Raw genomic sequence first — 13956 nt, forward strand, 5'->3', positions numbered from 1 at the left:
GATCCTGAGGGTTCTCACCTGAGGGTCCCATCCATGCTGCTTAGCCCAGGCCGAGTGAGGACAGTGACCTCCTTGCACAGTCTCCATGATGTTCAGGGGCTAAAATCTGCCAGGGTTCCCTGCAATCCTGTGCCCTGGAGCAACTGGTTCAAAGCTCCAGCCTGTGGTGCAGCCCCATGGCATGTCTGGGGCTCTGGGGCTCTGGTGGAGCTGCTGCTGCCCTCCTGCATGGCCTCCCTCTGCTCTGCCCCGCAGCTACCGTATCCTCAATCCAGCAGCCATTCCAGAGGACAAGTTTGTGGACAGCAGGAAGGCCACAGAGAAACTGCTGAGCTCCCTGGAACTGGACCGTGCACAGTACAAGTTTGGCCACACCAAGGTGAGAGCGGGCAGCTGATCCTTGGGAGGGAGAGATTTCCCCTCCTGTCACTCGGTGCCTGTCTCTGCCTGGCCACAGCCCTGCTGTAGCCCTGCACTCTGCAGGGTCGCTGTGGCCCTTGAAGGGACTCAGGAGGGAGATGCAGGTTGGGAAGAGAAAGAGCAGCTCTGAGCAGGTCACTGCTGCCTGGCCTCATCTCACCCACCACATCATCTTGTCCCTGCTGCTCAGGGCAGATCTGGTTCCCTGTGCCATGTGTGGGTGCACCTCTGTGTTTCCCTGGCTGCCTGTGTCACCCCTGAGCCCTCTGTCCTTCTGCTGGTGACTCCACTCTCTTGCCCACAGGTGTTTTTCAAGGCTGGTTTGCTGGGCTTGCTGGAGGAGATGCGAGATGAGCGTCTGGCCAAGGTCCTGACAATGCTCCAGGCCAGGATCCGTGGGTACCTCATGCGTGTGGAGTATCAGAAGATCATCAGCAGGAGGTAGAGCTGTGGAAAAAGGCAGAACTTTGTGTGTCCTTGTCTCTTCTGCACGTCTGTGGGTTTGATCTGTGGGGTTTGCCTGTGTCTGGCAGTGACTGGTCCTGAGGGATGAGGGCACACCTGGAAGAGGTCTGGCATGGCCCTGCTAGGGAGGATCTAGGTGTGCAGAGCCTCTGCTTTCCACTGGAAGATTCAGAGGGAGGCAGAGTGAGGAGAGCTGAAATCCAGGCCACCCCACCCATCCCAGCAGGGCCAGTGCAGTGTGCAGACCATTCACCATTCTGCCATTTGTCCAGCTGGTGGAGAATGGAGCCATATCCAGCCCTGCAGAAGCCAGGATGGGACAGGGGGAATGCCCACCCCAGTGATGCTGTGCTTGTATTCCCCCAGGGAAGCCCTCTATACCATCCAGTGGAACATCCGTGCCTTCAACGCTGTCAAGAACTGGTCCTGGATGAAGCTGTTCTTCAAGATCAAGCCTTTACTCAAGTCTGCTCAGACTGAGAAGGAAATGTCCAACCTGAAGGAGGAATTCCAGAAGCTGAAGGAGGCTCTGGAGAAGTCTGAGGCTAAGAGGAAGGAGCTGGAAGAGAAGCAAGTCTCCATGATCCAGGAGAAGAACGACCTGGCTCTCCAGCTGCAGGCAGTGAGTGCCTCACCCTCTCCTTGGGGATGTTAAGACAGTGCAGGATCTGTGGATAGAAGAAGGAGCAGAATGTCCTAGAACCTTCAGCCTCTTGCAGTTCTGAAGCTGCCTCACTGCCACAGTCTGTCTGAATCACAGCCTAGGACTGCAGGCCTGGAGTGCCATCACACCCTGGGGCTGTCACAGGGGTTTGTCATCCCCTGGCTCTGGGAATGCTGTTCTCCACACAAAGGGCTGGGAGGGGATGGAAATGTCTGCTTGCCAGATTTTGTGCTGTTTTTGTGCCAGCGTGTCCTTCCTCTGGAAGGATTGAGTTGCTCTTTGGCCGTGGTTAGTGTGAGTGGTTGTCCTGTGAGCCCTGATGATGGGCAGTGACTGGAGCTGTACTTTTGGTACACCTGAGCACCTTGGGCTTACTCTGCCCCTTCCACAAGGAGAAAGCCAGGACAGCAGGGCTGAGAGCAGAGTGCTGGGGCAGAGGGTGAGCACTGGCTCTCCTCTGACTCCCCCAGGAGCAAGACAACCTGGCAGATGCAGAGGAACGCTGTGACCTGCTCATCAAGTCCAAGATCCAGCTGGAGGCCAAGGTGAAGGAGCTGATGGAGCGTGTGGAGGATGAGGAGGAGATGAACTCGGAGCTCACCGCCAAGAAACGCAAACTGGAGGATGAGTGTGCAGAGCTGAAGAAGGACATTGATGACCTGGAGATCACGTTGGCCAAGGTGGAGAAGGAGAAACATGCCACAGAGAACAAGGTAACCGACCTCCCTGCAGGCTTCAGCCTCGCTGCCCTGGGGCCTCAGTGCTTGTGGGGACACCTGAGAAACATCTGGGATAAGGCTGCTGGTGTGGGGGAACTGGGGCAGGGCAGAGGGAAAAGGGGAGGGTGAGAGGGAAGAGCCCTTTGTGTCCTGCCTCACTGCCCAGAGGTGGCAAATGGTTCTGTGCTGTGGCAAGTGATCTGAGGCATGGAAAACCCAGCTGGTGGGGCCAGCCTGGCCAAGGGGAGGGGGGCTGGCTGCTGGTGGGGACTCGAGCTGCTGTTGCCCATGGATGGACTCCTGCCTTTCAAGGGTCAGGCTGCTGCAGCAGCTTTGCACCCCCTCCCTCTGAGAAGGTGCTCCAACTTTTGTCCTCACTGATCCAGGTTAAAAACCTGGTTGAGGAGATGGCTGGTCTGGATGAGATCATCGCCAAGCTGACAAAGGAGAAGAAAGCCCTGCAAGAGGCCCATCAGCAGGCCCTGGATGACCTGCAGGCTGAGGAAGACAAGGTCAACACACTGACCAAAGCCAAGGTCAAACTGGAGCAGCAAGTGGATGATGTGAGTCGTAGGCCAGTGAGGATAAAGCAAGAGAGGTTTGAGTCACATCTCCAGGAGAGCCCAAAGGCTATCCCTGGGTGGGGTCTGGAGTGTGGGATCATTACCAGATCCCCCTTTGATGTGGCCAGTTGATGAATAATCCCACTGACAAACTACCCCTGAAACGAGAGGTGGTGTAGAACACCTCATGGAGAGCAGTCCTGGGCTGAGGGAATGGGACTGGAGACAGCTGGGAAACACCTCTGGCCCCCGGGGGATTGGTGAAGTTCCCCCAGTGGAGGACATGGGTAAGGGTGGGGCTGCTGAAGGTCCTGTCCCTCCCTACCCCATCTTCCTTCATTCTCCAGCTGGAAAGCTCTCTTGAACAAGAAAAGAAGGTCCGCATGGACCTGGAGAGAGCAAAGAGGAAGCTTGAAGGAGACCTGAAGCTGTCACAAGAGTCTGTAATGGATCTGGAGAATGACAAGCAGCAGCTGGATGAGAAGCTCAAGAAGTGAGTGTGTGACACGTGCCCGGGCTCTGGGCTTGCTCTGCTCCTCTAAATCCAGCAGAGGTGTGGAGTCTGCAGGGCAGCTGGGCTGTGGCTCTGGGCACGGCTGTGTGACCAGTCCTGGCTCAGTGGGGGCTTGGTTTCCTCGGGCACTGTGCAGAGAGGAGCTTGTGGCAGGCTCCCAGACCAGGGCATGATAGACCTGCCTTTGTACATGGGGCTGGAGAGGAGGGACCTGCCTGGCAGGATCCAGCACTCTGCTGGGGCCTCAGCTGCAAGGACACACTTCAGTCGTGTCCCATCCTCACTGGGGACCTGCAGAACACCTTGGGACCTGAGGGAAACCCTCAGAGCCAGTTGTCTGCTAATTTGGCTACTTCAGCCTTTCCTGTGAGCCTTCCACGAGCTGCTGCTTATCCCTGCAGTCCCTTCCCATTGTGGGTTTGTTCATCCTCTGGCCTGGGTGTAAGAGTGCAGGGAAATGTAGGAGCCAGAAGGACCTGTCAGGACAGTGTTTCTCTGACCAGAGGCTCTGTCTGTACAGGAAAGACTTTGAGATGAGTCAGCTGAACTCAAGGATTGAAGATGGGCAAGTGATGGAGGCCCAGCTGCAGAAGAAGATCAAGGAGGTCCAGGTATGGTGGGAGGAACTGTTCTTACATCCTGGGCGTCCAAAATTTCCATTAGATGTGATATGGGGGGGGAATCTGCATGAGCCAGTCCCTCTCTGAGCACAGGGGCATCTCCTTGGAAAAAACTGGCATGGGTAGCAGGAACCAAGCCCTCAGCCAAAACACGGTGGGTTGAAAATTAAATAATGGGCTATTGAGGTGAACACTATCACCAGCCTGAGGAACAGCTTCCAGGGTGTGGTTCTCTATCCAAAATAAAACCTTTCATATAGTAACCAAACTCTGAAAACCCAAATCTAGGACACTGGGCTTCTTCCTGTCAGAGACAGGTCCCCACAATCATGAAATAAGCTAATGGCAGCTGGATCCCGGTGGCAGGGACAGAGGAGAGCAGGAGCTCCAAACACGCTACCGAGGAGCACCTGCCTCCCCAGGCAGCCCAAGACTGGTGGCTTTTTGCCTCCCATCATCATCAGAGATACTGCTCCACTGTGGAGAGCAGAGATGCTGGAGCTTCACCCAGAGCTTGCAGCATCTGCCCTTTTCTGCGTGTCCAGGCACGCGTTGAGGAGCTGGAGGAGGAGCTGGAGGCCGAGCGAGCCGCCAGGGCCAAGGTGGAGAAGCAGCGGGCGGAGGTGTCGCGGGAGCTGGAGGAGCTGAGCGAGCGGCTGGAGGAGGCGGGTGGCACCACGGCCACGCAGCTGGAGCTGAACAAGAAGAGGGAGGCGGAGTTCCTGAAGCTGCGGCGGGACCTGGAGGAGGCCACGCTGCAGCACGAGGCGCTGGCGGCCGCCCTGCGCAAGAAACACGCGGACAGCGTGGCTGAGCTGGGCGAGCAGATCGACAGCCTGCAACGTGTGAAGCAGAAGCTGGAGAAGGAGAAGAGTGAGATGAAGATGGAGATTGATGATCTATCCTCCAACGTCGAGTACATCACCAAGAACAAGGTGGGTCCTGGTTCTCCACAGGGCTGGTTGATCTCTCCTGTGGACATCAGTGTGACCAGCACAGCCACGTCCATGGGGTGGTGTCTCAAATGGCTCTTTGCCATGGCCAAGTCCCTGTTTTGGCCCTTAGCTTGTCCCCCTGTCACTACAGGATGCTTTACTTGTCCTAGTCAAGCCTGGAGGCTGTGGGAAAACATTTCCTGGGAGGCTTGACAGCAGAGAGCCACTGTTAGCCTTGCAGAGAGCTGTGGCAGGCTCCTGCTCTGCGCCTGGTGTGCCCACAGCACCCACCGAGCAGGGCAGGGTATCCCAGGGTGGGAGAGCAGTGCTCTGTGGCCAGAGCTGAGCTCAGCCAGGCTGTGCCTGGTGCCTGCAGGCCAATGCTGAGAAGCTGTGCCGCACCTACGAGGACCAGCTGAACGAGGCCAAGGCCAAAGTGGACGAGCTGCAGCGACAGCTGACGGACGTGAACGCCCAGCGGGGCCGGCTGCAGACCGAGAACGGTGCGTGGGGCACAAGCCAGGGCTGCCCAGCTGCCTCAGGAGCGCTCTGACTCTGGGGTGTCTGGCTGGGGGAGTGGGGTTCAGCCCGGCAGCCTGTCCTCCTCCTTCTCCCATGGAGGGAAAATCTAGATGTGCCTCAGGAGGGGTTCCTCACAGGCATCCTTTGCCTTTAACTGGTTGCACCTCTGCCCATGGACCAGCTCGCCCTGGTGGGGACACAGCTGGATGCTGCAGGCTCTGGGGGAGTGTGGGCTAGTGCAGGTTGCAGCCCTAGAGCCCTGAAGTAGCTGTCTTGGCTCTGTTGCACCCAGGGGAGCTTACTCGGCTGCTGGAGGAGAAGGAGTCCTTCATCAACCAGCTGAGCCGTGGCAAGGTCTCGTTCACACAGAGCATTGAGGAGCTCAAGAGGCAGCTGGAGGAAGAGACCAAGGTGAGGTTTCAGGGCATGGCTGGTCTCTGAGTGACACTGTGGCAGTGGCCCAGACCCCTGGGCTGGGGAGGTGGGACATACCTTGCACACAGGGCAGCTCTTCCCTGGGAGGAAGAGGAGTTCCCTGCTGCTGCTCCCAGTTGTGGTGCCATGGTCTGTGTCCTGGAGCCAGCTGCTGCTCTCTCTTCCTCAGAGCAAGAATGCCCTGGCCCACGCCCTGCAAGCCTCCCGCCACGACTGTGACCTGCTGCGGGAGCAGTACGAGGAGGAGGGGGAGGCCAAGAGCGAGCTGCAGAGGAACTTGTCCAAAGCCAACGCCGAGGTGGCCCAGTGGAGAACCAAGTACGAGACTGATGCCATCCAGAGGACTGAGGAGCTGGAGGAAGCCAAGTAAGTGCCATGGCACAAGTCCTTCTGGTGGCAACTTTCTGCTCAGCAATGGGCTCTCCCAGACCTGGGGTGACACAGCACGTTCCTGCCCTGTGTGGTGGGATGGCACCGGGACAGGGAGCTCACCCCGGTGCTGTCGGCAGGAAGAAGTTGGCCACCCGGCTGCAGGAGGCAGAGGAGGCCATGGAGGCTGCCCATGCCAAGTGCTCCTCTCTGGAGAAGACCAAGCACCGGCTGCAGACCGAGATCGAGGACCTCTCGGTGGACCTGGAACGCGCCAACTCAGCCTGTGCTGCTCTGGACAAGAAACAGCGCAACTTTGACAGGATCCTGGCTGAGTGGAAGCAGAAGTATGAGGAGACCCAGGTGGAGCTGGAGGCATCACAGAAGGAGTCACGCAGCCTGAGCACTGAGCTCTTCAAGCTCAAGAATGCCTACGAGGAGTCCCTGGACAACCTGGAGACCCTCAAGAGGGAGAACAAGAACCTGCAGGGTAGGACTGGGCTCAAGCACTCCCCTGGGGCTCTGCCCAGGCTCTGCCCTGTCCTCAGACACGTGGGATTGGGTCCCTTGTTGGCCAGGAGAGGACCTTGCTGCCCAGCCCATCCATTGGAGGCATGCAGCAGCCCTGCTGGGATGCCAGCGTGTGTCCTGCCCTCATGCTGGGGACACTCTGGGAGGACAGGCAGAGCCACTTGGCATTCTGAAATTGCTCCTCTTCCCAAATGGTGCTGCTGAGTGCTATGGCTGTGGCATGACACTGCCTTGGGGGTATTGGTGTTGGACAGACAGGTCTTCCCAGGTCCTTAATGCCTCTTCCCTCTCTCCCTGACTGCAGAAATGTCCCCAAGCACAGCCTTGGCTGCTCTCTGAGGGGCTGGGGGACATCAGCTGAGACTGGGCAGGGGGATGGGGACGTCACTCGCGCAAGGCTGGCCCCACAAACTCCTTCCTGACCAAACTCCTTCTGTCCCTGGCAGAGGAAATTGCTGATTTGACTGACCAGATCAGTCTGGGTGGAAAAACCATCCATGAGCTGGAGAAGGTGAAGAAAGTTCTGGAGAGTGAGAAGAGCGATATCCAGGCAGCTCTGGAGGAGGCTGAGGTGAGTCCTTGTTTCCCATACATTCCTGCTGCCTCCAGGAGCCACTGGCCCACCCTGCAGCTCTGGTTGGATGCTGCTGGGGGTGACAGCCCTGAGCCAGGCTGTGACCCCTGGGAATCCCATTCTTGGGGGTCCCACAACCACTGCAGGCACTAGGGTGGCTCCACCTGCTCTGCCCCATAGCAAGGGCTGGGGGACAAGGCTGGGGTGGGGTGGGTGGCAGGGGAGAGGCCCCTTCCAAGGAACCACCTTCCCATGGCTGAGCTGTTGTCTCCAGGGAGCCCTGGAGCACGAGGAGAGCAAGACCCTGCGTATCCAGCTGGAGCTGAACCAGATCAAGGCTGAGATGGACAGGAAGCTGGCAGAGAAGGACGAGGAGTTTGAGAACCTGAGGTGTGTGGGGTGAGGGGACAGGCTGGGACGTTGCTGTGGGGCAGAGCTGGCACCGTGGCACCCTGGGTGTCCCCAGGGCACGGGGCCGATGCGTGACCTCTCCTGCAGGCGCAACCACCAGCGCGCCATGGACTCCATGCAGGCCTCGCTCGACGCAGAGGCCCGGGCCAAGAACGAGGCCGTGCGGCTGAGGAAGAAGATGGAGGGGGACCTGAACGAGATGGAGATCCAGCTGAACCATGCCAACCGCCAGGCTGCCGAGTTCCAGAAGCTGGGCCGCCAGCTCCAGGCCCAGATCAAGGTCGGGGCAGGCTGGTGCTGTCCCTGCTGCCAGCCCGGCTCTGTGCTGTCCCCGCTGACCCCACGCTGCCCCACAGGACCTGCAGATCGAGCTGGATGACACCCAGCGCCACAACGACGACCTGAAGGAGCAGGTGGGTGCCCTGGAGCGCCGCAACAACCTGCTGCTGGCAGAGGTGGAGGAGCTGCGGGCAGCGCTGGAGCAGGCGGAGAGGAGCAGGAAGCTGGCAGAGCAGGAGCTGCTGGAGAGCACCGAGAGGGTCACCCTGCTCCACTCGCAGGTGAGGCACTGCCAAGTCCCATGTCTGCACTGGTGGGAGAGCAGGAGTCTGTCCAGCAGTGGTGGATGACCAGCCCTGGTCACACTGAACCTGCTCTGTGTGCAGAACACGGGTCTGATCAACCAAAAGAAGAAGCTGGAGGCAGACATCTCCCAGCTGAGCAACGAGGTGGAGGATGCAGTGCAGGAGTGCCGCAATGCCGAGGAGAAGGCAAAGAAGGCCATCACGGATGTAAGAGAGTGGTGGGGATTGTTCTGCATGGTTGGGAAGGGTCTCACAACATCTCCACTGAGCCCCTGATCTGGCAGGGCTGCCTGGCCTTGAGGTGATGTCCCCCTGCTCTTGGCCTTGCAGGCTGCCATGATGGCAGAGGAGCTGAAGAAGGAGCAGGACACGAGCGCACACCTGGAGCGCATGAAGAAGAACATGGAGCAGACCATCAAGGACCTGCAGATGCGCCTGGACGAGGCAGAGCAGATTGCTCTCAAGGGGGGGAAGAAGCAGATCCAGAAGCTGGAGGCCAGGGTGAGAAAGTAGGGGCAGATCCCCGGCTGTGTTCTTCAGGAGCTGACTCTGGGGGCTGCCCCAGTCCCTGTGGCACCAGACTCTGCCCCATCCCTCTGAGGACAGGTGGTGCCTCTGTGGGACCAGGGGACAGTCCCCAAGGCCCTGCCAGCCTGGGCCCTGCTCAGGATGGTTTGTTTTAGCCTCTGCTGTGGCTTGGCTTTAGCTGGGCTGGCGCTTGGGAGCCAAGTGCAGAGCCAGGCTGTGTCCCCTGCAGGTGCGGGAGCTGGAGGGAGAGCTGGATGTGGAGCAGAAGAAGATGGCAGAGGCCCAGAAGGGCATTCGCAAGTACGAGCGCAGGATCAAGGAGCTGAGCTACCAGGTACAGCAGCTCTGGACACAGGTCCAGCCCCCGTCCAGCAGCTCTCTGCTTGGCCTCATCAGAAGAAGCCTGGGCTTCTTCTGGTCTCTGTGTGGGGAATGACAACAGCTGCACAAGCTTCTCCCTGTCACAACATCCTCTCCCTCCTCTGGGTCCTTCTGCCCATTTCCCAGCACCTCCTGAGCTGGGTGGTGGGACACAGGGCGGGGACCAAGGGACAGGTGCTGTGACACAGGGCTGGGTTGGTGGGGCAGGTTGGTGCTGTTTGTGACCTGGCACCTCTGCTGAAGGTGGAGGTGAGGGGCTGCTGGGGTCTGGCTAAGGGAGCTGGGACACTTGCAGGCTGAGGAAGACCGGAAGAACCTGGCTCGGATGCAGGAGCTGATTGACAAGCTGCAGAGCAAGGTCAAGAGCTACAAGCGCCAGTTTGAGGAGGCAGTAAGTGCCCATCACTGCTCTGGGACAGGGGACAGGGCTGTCCCTCCCTGGGACTGCCTGCCACGGCTGCCAGGGGCCACAAGAGCCATGTGGGGAGCTCAGAGCCCACTGTCCCCTGTGCCTCCTGCACCCACCCCTCCCCTCTCCCTGCCCAGGAGCAGCAGGCCAACTCCAACCTGGTGAAGTACCGCAAGGTGCAGCACGAGCTGGACGACGCCGAGGAACGCGCCGACATCGCCGAGACCCAGGTCAACAAACTGCGCGCCCGCACCAGGGACGTCGTCATCTCCAAGGTGGGCACTGCTGGATGGGGGCGTGGGGAGGGGGGCAGGGGCTCCTGCCAGCCCTGGAGCCAGGGGAGTGACCACAGCCACAGTCCCATCCTGCTGTGGCACTGCTCCCTGCCGCCGGATCCCCCCTCTCAGCAAAGCCCTTTGGGGGTTTTTTCCAGCATTAGGAGCCCGGCTGCCCTGCCCGGTCCCAGCTGCTGCTGGAGGTTGGAGGCAAGTGGCTGCAACAGTCACTGTCAGCTTTGCACTGCATGAATAAACGTGGATCTGCCAGGACTGGCTGTTGTGTGTCACAGGGTAACCAGGGCCTTGGGGAGCCTGTGCATCCCTGGTTTTCACAGGGATGCACAGGCAGGAGAGAAACCCAGTCCTCCCTCTCCCAGTTCCATGGCCCTGGATTGGGACTTTCCTCATAGCTCCCCACCAAAACACATCTGCAGGGGACCAGAGCTGAGGCACGAGGCAGGACAGACCTCAGCCACCACTCCTGAGAACATAAAACCCCCTAATACAGCCCTAGAGGAGGTTATGGCTTTGGCAAAGGCACTAGAAAGAAAGACATCTCCACTCATTTCTTTAAAATAGATTTCTTTAATAGTTTCCATTTAATATGTTTATTTGCAGTTAGCAAATTGGAATTAATCAGGGCAGCATGAACCTCAGCAATCCATGGGACAGTGCAGACTTCCAGAGGTATTTATCAGTACCAGGGGTCCCACCTCCCTCCCATCCCAGCCCAGAGCCCACTGCCACTTCCATGGCTCTGGTCCCTCTCACCGTGAGATTGAGGCATCTGGCATGGACAGACATCCCAAAGGATTTGCCTGTGACCCTCTGTGCACTGGGGCAGAGCCTTTTCCCTGGAGCCCAGCACGCTCCAGCCCTGAAGGAGCTGCCAGGGGTTTCTTCCCTGTGCCCTTCTCTGCCGACTCAGCCCAACAGCAAAGCCCAGAGTGTGCTCCCAGGCCTGGGAGGAGCCCCAGAGATGGAGTGGGCTCAGCTCAGCTTCCCCCAGGCCCACGGGCAAGGCCAGAGGCAGCTGTGCCCCAAACTGTCTTTAAATCACAGAGGGGAGCGAGACTGCAGGGTTACAGAAGCAATCAGTGGATGCACCAATTAACTACACTGTGGAAAAGGCATCCCTTAACTTAAAAGCCTTTTAATTTGAAGCATTTATTTTAAGTGTACATCTATTACAGTTAAGAAGAAGCAAAGATACACCAAAACCACAAATACCCAAGAACAAAAAAAAGTACAGATGAGAAAGAAATGAGCTGAGGGGAGGGAGGGGCAGGGTGGAGGTGACAAGGTGAGGAACAGAGGTGAAGCTGCCATGGGAAGAAACTCTCCAGGGTAGCCTCACCAGAGCAGGATGCAGCTCCCAGGGAGGGACACCAGGATCCCCAGGAGATCCTGCAAGGCTCCGGCTTTATGCACAAGCTCAGGAGCTCGAACCACCCTGTGAGACCACAGAGGGACACTGAGGTGTGGGAGAAGAGAAGGGAGAAGGGAGGTGTTCAGAGAAGTCCTGTCCCTGTGCTTGGAGCCTCCTTCACTCCTCCAGCCCCAGCACAGTGAGCCTCAGGCTGGGTTTCATGCTGCTTGCAACAAGACAGAAGGCTGCAGCTCTGGGACATCCTCACCCCTTCAGAACCTGGACAGAGCTGAAGTCACCTTGTCTAATAAATTAGAAAATATTAAAAAAATTCAGATGCATGTTTCAAAACTGGTTTCTTTTAGCTGTAGCTGCAAGACAGGTTTCTGAGTTAAATACAGTGGCTTAAGTGTAGTGTATCTCATTCCTGGGTATCTGAATGTGTTGGAGCAACATGGTGTTGGTGAGCAGGCAGGGCAGGTGCAGGTTTGGCAATCAAGACTGCCAAAACCCCATTCCCCCTTTCCCAACATATCCTATAAAGTTACTTTCAACCAGGAGTGTTTATTCCCAGCATTTAACACATTCTGATTAAAACAGATCCAGGAAAAAAACGGACATCTCCAGTAAATATTGCACTTTCAAGATTAATGTGTGTGTTGATATTAAGGACTGAAAGCAGAGACTGACATAACATAGCAGGTTAACATCAAGAGCAATGGTCCTGAAAAGGATTTTAAAACCAGATTAGTTACCCAAGAAGGGACAAGCCGCCAAGTTTAAAAAATTAGTACATTTTAATGCTAGTGCTCCTTGAAAAAGCCACCCCCTGTTGCAATTCCACCACCACTGCAATGTCTCTGTTCTCCAGCAGTGCTGAACTCCTCCAGATGGGAAGGATCTGCAGGAAGGACAGCAGGAGCAGAGGTTCTCTCCTAATGCACAGACAGGAGAGAAATGATCCAAAAGGATCAAATGATCCAAAAGGCGATGGTAAAGAGGTGACTGGAGCTGGGGCTCTCAGGAATTAAAAGCACACACGCACACACACTCATGCTCTAACCAACCCCAAAGCCCTGATTCCAAAGCCCAGCGGAAGAGTTACACCTGCAGGAGTCCTCGTGGTGGCTTTGCACGTGGCTGGTGCTGGGGTCCCGCTCAGATGGGCTCCTTGGACCTCACACTTGGAGGGCAATTGCTGTGCTTTTCCACTTGCTCATCCTGGCAGCCCTGAGAGAGCCACGCCTCAACCAGCACATACAGAGAACCCTCAAGTCAGCAAAACCCCTTCTGCCAGCCCCGCCGGACTGGGAGAGAGGAAAAAAATGATACAGGCTGGTTTGTGCAGGTGATAATTTTTATCCCAGAACAACTGGAAGATACATCCCTGAATGTGTTGCCCAGAGAGCTGTCCGAGTCTCGGAGGTCAGAGCTGGGGGCCGGCAGGGGCGGGGGTGGGACGACGCTCCGCAGCTCCGAGCTGCACACACACACACACTACACAGCGTATCCCTGAAAATCCCCGGGCTGCGAGGGACCCTCCCAGCTGTCCGTCACAGGCTGCAGGGGGGAATTACTCCTCGGAAAAGTCTCTGTCAATGTCCATGTACGCCTCGTCGATGTAGCTGACTATGGCACAGGGGGACGTCCGGTCCGGACTGAGCAGTATCGAAACAGTCTCTTTCCAGTAGGTAAAACTAATACAGGAGCTCTGTGGGCACAGACAACAGCAGGGTCAGTGGAGGCCACAGCAGGAAACACCTCCCAAAGCTGAAAATCACTTCCTGTTCAGCCTGAGCTGCCCAGCCCCACAGTCCCACTCTGGATTCCCCATTGTGCCCTCTGTGGATTCCCTGGGGCCCAGCAGGGTGCTGAACAGGGCTGGGTGTTGAACAGCTCCATCCTGTACAACCAGCTGCCCACTCTCCACATTCAGTCAAGGAATCCCAGTGCCTCTGGCAGCTGCTAAGAGCAGCCTGGGCTGACCCCAGCCCACCTGGGCCAGTGCACCCATAATCCCAAACTTCTCCTTTGCCCTGCACTCCAAACACAAACCAGGACCCTGTGGTGCCACAGATAAGCCGATGCTGGAAGTAACTCCCACTCCCGAGATGACACAAAAACCAACACACCCCCCCTGCATTATTCCCTCAAAGCCCAAGGGCCACCCCAGCAGCCCAACACCAGACCATGTGTCACCCACATAAATGGATAACTGGTTCTTTTTACCCACCAGTGACCCAGGACAAACCAGCTCAGACACAGAAACCTGCAGGCTGTGCTCTTTTGGCTTCCAGCAGCTACATCAGGTATTTTTCCTGCACTGTTTGCCACTCAAGGAAGAGGGAGCAGTCTGACTAAGGTGCTAACTAGCCTGGGAACTGGATTCTGTCCTGCCTCCCCCTCCCAGGCCATCCTGCCAGCCCTGCCTCTCCACCCCACTCAGCACTGACAAGCCTCACTTCGGTGTGCCAGAGCTCAGGCTCTGTTTAAAGGGAAGCCCAGCACCTGCCTTGTGGCAGCCTGACTCTGAGGTGTGAAAAGCACCACAGGAATGACACTGGGGGCAGAAATTCCTCCCTTCTTTCCCTTCCCAACCTCCCATTTTTGCCAGGAGACATTTTTGCCAGGTGTTGCTGTGATTGACTCCTGCCATGCCAAGAGG

The 13956-nt window shown here is 57.4% G+C and overlaps 2 protein-coding genes across 4 annotated transcripts in view; one reads left to right on the forward strand and one right to left on the reverse strand.

Moving 5' to 3' along the window:
* MYH7B (myosin heavy chain 7B) overlaps positions 1-12627 on the forward strand; it is a 29301-nt gene extending 16674 nt beyond the window's left edge. For all 3 annotated transcript variants that reach the window (XM_058850265.1, XM_058850264.1, XM_058850263.1), the window contains 22 exons: positions 256-379; positions 725-861; positions 1252-1507; positions 2020-2262; positions 2655-2831; positions 3179-3324; positions 3866-3956; positions 4511-4900; positions 5277-5403; positions 5715-5833; positions 6027-6223; positions 6367-6716; positions 7204-7328; positions 7606-7721; positions 7830-8022; positions 8099-8302; positions 8408-8533; positions 8657-8827; positions 9084-9188; positions 9531-9626; positions 9782-9919; positions 10078-12627. In XM_058850265.1, the coding sequence (XP_058706248.1) occupies positions 256-379; positions 725-861; positions 1252-1507; positions 2020-2262; positions 2655-2831; positions 3179-3324; positions 3866-3956; positions 4511-4900; positions 5277-5403; positions 5715-5833; positions 6027-6223; positions 6367-6716; positions 7204-7328; positions 7606-7721; positions 7830-8022; positions 8099-8302; positions 8408-8533; positions 8657-8827; positions 9084-9188; positions 9531-9626; positions 9782-9919; positions 10078-10083 (3637 nt within the window). In that variant the 3' untranslated portion in view covers positions 10084-12627. The remainder of the gene's footprint in view (positions 1-255; positions 380-724; positions 862-1251; positions 1508-2019; positions 2263-2654; positions 2832-3178; positions 3325-3865; positions 3957-4510; positions 4901-5276; positions 5404-5714; positions 5834-6026; positions 6224-6366; positions 6717-7203; positions 7329-7605; positions 7722-7829; positions 8023-8098; positions 8303-8407; positions 8534-8656; positions 8828-9083; positions 9189-9530; positions 9627-9781; positions 9920-10077) is intronic.
* TRPC4AP (transient receptor potential cation channel subfamily C member 4 associated protein) overlaps positions 10488-13956 on the reverse strand; it is a 35730-nt gene continuing 32261 nt past the window's right edge. The window contains exon 19 of the mRNA XM_058850266.1: positions 10488-13002. Coding sequence (XP_058706249.1) covers positions 12865-13002 — 138 coding nt within the window. The 3' untranslated portion in view covers positions 10488-12864. The remainder of the gene's footprint in view (positions 13003-13956) is intronic.

This window comes from Poecile atricapillus, chromosome 15 (genome assembly GCF_030490865.1).
Source record: "Poecile atricapillus isolate bPoeAtr1 chromosome 15, bPoeAtr1.hap1, whole genome shotgun sequence".
In the NCBI taxonomy this organism is placed as follows: Eukaryota; Metazoa; Chordata; class Aves; order Passeriformes; family Paridae; genus Poecile; species Poecile atricapillus.